Below are 8,348 nucleotides of genomic sequence, written 5' to 3' on the forward strand. Positions count from 1 at the left end.
GTACGAAAAAACCTAGCACGCCATGTTTTCACTGTGGTAAAATGGGACACCAGCCCACTCATTTCCAAAACTACTTATTTCTACAAAATTTCTATGCAGTTATCTAGTACGGAATTTGTACGAATTCGTACGACCATTCACGAATTTTCCGGAAAATCCCTTCCAACCAAAAAACGCGTTTTCCTCAAATGCCGCCCACCCACCAAACTAAAAATGGTATCATCATACAAAATTTGAACCAACTGATTGATAAAGTAGTTGTGTTAAGAAATCTCTCACTTTCTTCGTCAGAACCTTCACTGATTCTAAACATTAAAAGTTCATGTAATTGTAATTTTTATAATTTTACCAATACTAACAATTAGTATACTAAGTATTAGATTAAAAAAAGCTTCCATAAAATTATACAACCGTGAAATACCAGAAACCGTTAAGTTTAACAGTATTCAGGAAAACACCCAAGTATGATTCATTTTATTTATTTATTTATTTTTTTTATTGTAATTTATTTTATTAATATTATTGTTAAACTGAACTGACTTCCACAAAACAGAAAATTTGAAACTCTGCTATAGTGTAACATGGTGATCATGTATTGTGGTGTCTGGGGAGTGTTAAGAAAAACTGAACATCATATATATAATACTTATTAAACGTAATATCGTATTTCGTTGTAACTACGAAACACAGAATGTGGTGGACGAAGCTACAACCGTGGGATCCGCTGAATAATTTTTTGTATGTGACATGGAGCACGGTCGAGTCAAGACACAAGGAGAGTCAGTCAGTCGTAGAATTACCAGTGTTAGATCAACAATCTGTAGCTAAACTTATAATTTTTAACTAACAATTTTATAAGAAATACAATAATATTATTTTAGTATTTAATTGTGCGTATGTTTTTTGTTCTGTAGTGTGTAAAATCATAATCATATACAACAATATTACCGAAAATATTGTAAATAGACAATTCATATATATGAACAGAATTAAAAAGTTCTAACGTTGGAATAAAAGTGGCGAGTAATCTTCAAGCTACAGGAATGTATCTCCATCTTCAACTAATTTTCTTCCATCACTAAGGGTATATAATATAGTCTAATCGAAACAGTCATTATCTGGCAACGATGGTTGTTGTGAATTTTTTGTTTGTTTGGCTAGGTCCATTTCTTCAATTCATTAATTTTTTTAGACTTGTGGAATAATTTTCTTCTCCATCGCTGTCTTCAAAATCATCATTATAGTGAGTTAACTGATTTGTGTATGTTTTGGCAGTGATTTGCTAACAGTTGCCAAAATCAATACAAATTAACATTTGTTCATCAGTTCACAAGTAACTGTGTTTAAACAATTGTTTTTTTTCTTATTCCCAGCTCTCACATCAATATTTTCATTAGACAATACTTCCATCACAGGATATAATAACAAAATAAAACATATGTTGTCAATAGTATAATAATTATATTAATTCATTTTTATAAAAATATATATAGTAAAATATTATAATATTAAAACAGATTCATTCAGATCTTTGTAATTAAAAGAAGTGGAATTTTGATGCAATGTAATTTGTCATTTTTATTATACAATTAAAAGGTGCATCAAATTATAAAGCGCCCAGATCACAAATCATCTGTAAGTAATTATTGAAAACAATTTTAAATTAAATTAAATTATAAAAATTACAATTATAAAATAAAAACGATTAAAATATAAAATAAAAATAAATTATTTAATCCGTCCCATTTAAAAGAGTGAAACTTCAATATGGTCAGAAACTTCAGGAATGGCGGTATGCTGTCTTTATAATATGTTTCAGCTAGTTGCGTATCTGATAGATTAGAAGATGGAACATTAAATAGAACACTCATCACATAAATTTTTTTTATTTCCAGTTATATCTCTTAATACTTTAGCCGAAACAGGTACTTGTAGCAATGGTTTTTTACAAATCAAACATTCAGATGACATATTCTTCATATGCAATTTAATATGTCTTGTAAGTTCCTTTTTTTCAAAAAACAATTTATAACAGATAATACAATAACATGATTGTACGGTATGAAATTTTCTCTCGTGATTTATACGTTTTAATTTTGAAGGAAAAGATTGATTACATACATTACAAGTTAGTAGAGCCTTTTCAATCATATGAGTCTTTTCATGTTTAATCATGTCAGTTTTTTGTGGATATGAAATACCACATATACTACATTTATAATAATTGTTTTTAGAATGCATTTTCATATGACACATAAAGGTTGATTTTTGTAAAAAATTAGTCTTACAAAATCTACACCTAAAATTTGATTTGAAGGCAAGATGGGTTTTTATGTGTTTAATTAAATTTAATTTTTGTTTTAAGACTACTCCACATGTGTCACATTTATATTTTTGTTCAGTACTGTGAGTTCTCATATGTGATTGTAAAACAGCTTTTTGCCCAAATCTTTCGTTACACTCGATGCATTTATAAGGTTTCTCACCAGTATGTAATCTTAAATGATCAATTAGCTTATTTTTTTGAAAAAATGATATTTTACACCAATTACACTTATACAATTCATGATCTCTGTGAGTTTTTAAATGGTAAGAGTAACTTTTCCTCTGGGCGTATGTTGCTAAACAATAAGGGCACTGAAATGGTCTATCTCCACAATGAGATCTCATATGAATATCTAAAAGTGATTCTAATATAAAACTTGCATCGCAAAGATGGCATTGAAATGTATTATCACCGATGTGAGATTTTGTATGGCTTTCTAGTTCTGATGCTGTAGGAAAAGTCGATCTGCAGAGACTGCATTCATAAGGTCTCTCAGTCATATGAATTTTTAAGTGGGCAAGTAAATTATATTTCCGATTAAAGGATCTCTTACACATATCACATTCAAACATCTTTTCACCAGAATGATTCAACAAATGTCTTCGTAAACTTGACTTATAAAAATATGTTTTATCACAAATATGGCACTTTTCTAATTGCGGAGCAATATGGACTCTCATATGATTTTTCATAAATGCTTTTCTGTAAAAAGTTTTGTCACAAACATTGCACTTAAACAGTTTTTCACCTGTGTGACTGTGGTTTTGGTGATGTACTAAACCTGATTTCCGAGAAAATTCACTAGCACAAATTTCACACTTAAATGGTTTAATACCAGTGTGTGTCCATTCATGGTAGTCTAATAATGACTTATGGCTAAATGTCTTTTTACAAATTGGACATAAATGAGGTTTATATCCTGTATGTGTTCTCATATGACACATCATATTTTGTTTCTGAGCAAAAGATCTTTTACACAAATCACATGCGTATGGTTTTTCACCAGTGTGACATCTTAAATGAACCGTTAAATTTGATTGCTGTGTAAATATCTTATTGCAGTACATGCACTCTAAAGTTTTATTCGGATTAGGTGTCCTCTTCTGCTTAGAGTAGAGTAATATTTTTTCATAAGTATTTAAACGTGATTTCTGGTGTTCGACATCAGATAACATTAACTGTGATCTTTTAGGCACAATTTCAATAATGCTGCTATGTATCATATCATCAACACGGTCAACTCCATTGTCATAATTAGTAGTCTCAATATTTTCTTTAGAATTAAATGAACTGAAACAAAAAAAATAACTATTTGTTGTATAACTGTTATAAAATAGATCAGTAACTATAGCCCAGTTTTAAAACTATCAAATAATTCAATATCTATTCAATATATCTTTCAGATTATTACTTAACAAAAGTAAAATAAAATAAAGCAGCAGATGTTAAGGTCATTTGGAGTGAGACAATAATTTTATTTAAGCAGGCATGCCCGCAGATAAGTAGCTCACTCACTAGGTGCAAAATCCTTTTAGTGACAATATAAGCCGTGGGGTAACCCGAACTTGCTAGAAATATGTTTATAGATAGTACAGATTTGTAAAAATTAAAACTTATATTATTGTAAACTGTAATTAATTAAAAATTGCCTATGGTATTTCGTCAACTACTATTCACATTTCAACATCAAGTTAACAGCCATACGCATCTATATTTCACAAAGGAAATTGATTGAACTCTGGTCACTACATGGTGTACTTGAGAGAGATAAATTCAAAATTAATTTGTACAAGTGTCATGGTACAAGTACATGTTTCTAGACAAAGATGGCCAACAAACGGTAAAGATGTCTACATAATAATATTAAGGAAAGTACAGTAAAACTTTCGTTAACGGTCACCTCTATGTAACGGTCAATTTTTATTATTCCCGTCGAGTGTATCCTAGTGTTATTCTACCTCTGTAGAACAGGCAACTCTAAATAGCGGTCATTATTTACAGTCCCTCCGGTGACCGTTAAATGGAAGTTCTACTGTATGTGGTTTTTTTTTTTTTTTTTTTGTGTCCAAAAATGTTAATAAAATTGTTTATATATTTTCAATAAATTGTTACAATAATAATAATAATTATAAAAACAATTTTAGTTATTTTGTTGTAGTTTATAGTATTAAGTCAACTTACAGACTATAATGAATAATAACAATATAAAATATCCAGACTGATAAACTGTCTCTCTTCAAAATAAATTCAAATTTAATACAATCCATTATACAGTGACCCACTTGTAACCTACTGTACACCAGAGCGACATCCATTTACCCGTTTTTTTTTTATTATTAATCAAACCCGCGGCGCTGGCCATTTGGTGAGAATGTGAGATGATCCAGTTTAAAATGAGATACTATAAATTCTCGTTATGTATGTATTTAACAGATTTTTAGTAAACTAGTTTCTTTTAAATAATATACGACAGTGAGTTTTGTTAATATTTATCTTGGTTTGCAGAGGAAATCATGAATATTTATAGAATTGAAGAACAGCTGATTATCAAGCTGATTGCAACACATAAATAAATGGATCTAAGAATTAAAATTGTCAAGTATATATAAAGATTTTAATTAAAAATGAACAATTGCCAAGTCTTTCAGAAAATTTGAACGATTAAAAATGGACTTAATACTGAAATTAAGGTAATTATTACTAATTATTGATACGATTAATGATCAATTTTGTGTTAATATACAATATTAAATACATTTAAAATAACATAATATATTTCATAACCTTTTCAGATATTATTTGAGCATACCAATAAAGTCAACAATACGTCATAAAGAATAAAGCTATCTCAAATTATCACCAGACATTAATGAAGAGTTCATTAAATACTATGATTAGTGGTTAAACAATTATTACGAAGTAAAATTAACTGTTAGCAATGCTGACTTCCGTTGTAATGGTACCTATGAAATAAATTGAGAACACAAATTAAGATAGTATCTTATTGAAGTATTATCTAAATTCCCGAATAAGACGTAGTGAATTGTCAACTATTTATTAGATACTGACACTATTTAATTTACATAAAACAAAATATTTTGTCATAAGCATCATCTTACTTTATTTGAATAGTTCCATTCTCATTTCTTTTATGAATATTTTGTTGTTTTATTTGCGAAATAGCAATCTTCTTAACAGTGCTGACTTCTTGTTTAACTTTTTGACTAAAAATATAAATAACAATATAATTAGATCAGAGTATTTTTTATTCTCAACTTATCAAAGAATGTAAGGTTTTTATAATAAAAATTTTCATTATTATTATCTTTTTATAGTGTATGTAAAGAAGAGTTCATTAAATGCTGTGATTAGTGGTTAGACAATTTTTTTGAAGTAAAATTAACTGTAAGCAATACTGGCATCCATTATAATGGTACCTATGAAATAAATTGAGAACACAAATTAAGATAGTATCTTATTGAAGTATTATCTAAATTCCCGAATAAGACGTAGTGAATTGTCAACTATTTATTAGATACTGACACTATTTAATTTACATAAAACAAAATATTTTGTCATAAGCATCATCTTACTTTATTTGAATAGTTCCATTCTCATTTCTTTTATGAATATTTTGTTGTTTTATTTGCGAAATAGCAATCTTCTTAACAGTGCTGACTTCTTGTTTAACTTTTTGACTAAAAATATAAATAACAATATAATTAGATCAGAGTATTTTTTATTCTCAACTTATCAAAGAATGTAAGGTTTTTATAATAAAAATTTTCATTATTATTATCTTTTTATAGTGTATGTAAAGAAGAGTTCATTAAATGCTGTGATTAGTGGTTAGACAATTTTTTTGAAGTAAAATTAACTGTAAGCAATACTGGCATCCATTATAATGGTACCTATGAAATAAATTGAGAACACAAATTAAGATAGTATCTTATTGAAGTATTATCTAAATTCCCGAATAAGACGTAGTGAATTGTCAACTATTTATTAGATACTGACACTATTTAATTTACATAAAACAAAATATTTTGTCATAAGCATCATCTTACTGTATTTGAATAGTTCCATTCTCATTTCTTTTATGAATATTTTGTTGTTTTATTTGCGAAATAGCAATCTTCTTAACAGTGTTGTCTTTTAGTTTAACTTTTTGACTAAAAATATAAATAACAATATAATTAGATCAGAGTATTTTTTATTCTCAACTTATCAAAGAAAGTATGATTTTTATAATAACAATTTTCATTCTTATTATCTTTAAATTTTGTATGTATAAGCAATAAGTCTTTAAAAATCTCTTCAAGGATTGCATCAACTTATTTATGGAGTTATTTAATGTAATAAAATCTACTATTTAAAAATAACAGTTGCTTTTTGCACCGCTATTTCGATGCACCCTCGTCATTGAATTATTTCGAATAAGGTTTTGACTATTAGATAGCATGGTTCTCCCAATAAATTATAAAGAATTAACCCCGGTCTCTAGAAAATTGAGCAATGAAAAAAGAATACCCATGATGTCATTTATGAAGTTAGTATTTAATTCACCATCGGTTAGATTTGTCCACAAAGCGCACCTAATTTACACCAACTGTTTAAAATGTAGTCAGGATTTTATAAAAACAATTTTTAAACAAAATAAACTGTACTATGTTCATAATTTTAATTAGCTTACAAAGAGGTACTTTATTGAATTATACTACACAAAACATATCATAATTATTATAACTCAAAAGTATAGTAGTGAGGTACTTACTGAAAATCATTTTCTTCGGATGTGTTATCAACGTCTTCAAATTCAACATTTTCTTTTCTGATTAATTTTTGGTTATGAAATTTCAATAGATGATCACAATTTACAAGTGATACTTTTAATATTTTATTGAATACAGGAATATTCTTGTTTCTAAATAAAACAAATATAAATTTACCATTGTAAATAATTTTTATGTTAAATACTGGAAAACTTAAATATCACTCTATCTGGATGTATAAATTATAATTAAGATATTTCTTAATTAGGTGCTTTAAAATAAGACTATATGTGTAAAAATATTATCCATCAAAATAGTCATGTTATATTACACCAAAGACTAAGTAATGAGTTTAATAATCCCTATTTCAAAAAAAAAAAAAGTAACGATAGACAAAATGTGAAAAATTCTGAACCATTAGCTTGCTATTCTACGCCTCTAAAATATTTACAGATATATGTTTCGGTGTAACTATATTATGTACTGAATTTATGTCAGAATTTTTTTTCATCATTGATCATTATCTGCAACGATTACAAGTTTACCAGTGATGTGTCACTAGCACGCTTTCAGGCTCAAAGATAGCGATCAACAATGAAACAAAAAAAAAAAACCATAATATGTTGGGTTACCAAAATTCATACATTTTCTAAAATGGACCATACAAGTGACTATTTGGGAATCTCTGTATATTATTTTTATTTAAGTATACTCACTTTGAATTTAAATGTTCCATATTGTTCATCTATAATGTTGATCACTAAAAATGTTTTATTTCAATAAATTAATAAGTCTATTTAGTATATTATTTGTATAGAGAAACAGTGTATAATAAAATATGTCCTACGCTCCCGAGGAGGCGGCAAATAGTGGCACATAGAAAACTTCGTATTAATTCTATTGTACCCAGTCACCAGTGTCAAATTAATCATTATAATAATCTTTTATATGATAAAGTAAAACAATAAATACTATGTCAAACAATAAAATACGAGTTATAATATAATATTATTTAATTTTACCTATTATTAAATAAAATAATATTGTAAGTGACTGGTAGCGTGTTCCGTTGTCAATGGATTAATATTTAGCATAACATATAATATCGAACATTGTTTCTCTATGCAATATTTAATGAAAACATTTAAACATATTATATAAATTTAATAATAAGTATACTATATACACTATACCTAGTAATATGAAGTATAATTTTACTTTCAGCAGCGGATATTTTTATAGTCTGATTT

General features: G+C 27.4%; 1 protein-coding gene across 2 annotated transcripts; it reads right to left on the minus strand.

The window, feature by feature from the left end:
• Positions 1–1,444: 1,444 nt before the first annotated feature.
• LOC103310012 (zinc finger protein 2 homolog) lies at positions 1,445–8,348 on the minus strand. 2 transcript variants are annotated; one of them, XM_003245960.4, is made up of 7 exons: positions 8,292–8,348; positions 7,815–7,858; positions 7,101–7,250; positions 6,394–6,498; positions 5,920–6,024; positions 5,446–5,550; positions 1,445–3,616 (listed from the first exon to the last, which is right to left on the minus strand). In XM_003245960.4, exons 2-7 carry the CDS (start codon positions 7,841–7,843, stop codon positions 1,855–1,857), a joined length of 2,256 nt encoding a protein of 751 aa, XP_003246008.1. In that variant the 5' UTR covers positions 7,844–7,858; positions 8,292–8,348; the 3' UTR covers positions 1,445–1,854. The 2 variants fall into 2 exon arrangements, with proteins under 2 accessions (XP_003246008.1, XP_003246007.1); XM_003245959.4 differs by lacking the exon at positions 5,446–5,550.

The sequence above is a fragment of the Acyrthosiphon pisum genome, chromosome A2 (assembly GCF_005508785.2).
Source record: "Acyrthosiphon pisum isolate AL4f chromosome A2, pea_aphid_22Mar2018_4r6ur, whole genome shotgun sequence".
Lineage (NCBI taxonomy): Eukaryota > Metazoa > Arthropoda > Insecta > Hemiptera > Aphididae > Acyrthosiphon > Acyrthosiphon pisum.

Excerpts from the sequence above, each read along its gene's own strand:
- LOC103310012 (XM_003245960.4), bottom strand. The coding sequence starts at position 7,843 with ATGAACAATATGGAACATTTAAATTCAAA. Across the intron at positions 6,025-6,393 it reads AATGGAACTATTCAAATACA|TCAAAAAGTTAAACAAGAAG; the intron begins GTAAGATGATGC and ends TTATATTTTTAG. Across the intron at positions 5,551-5,919 it reads AATGGAACTATTCAAATAAA|TCAAAAAGTTAAACAAGAAG; the intron begins GTAAGATGATGC and ends TTATATTTTTAG.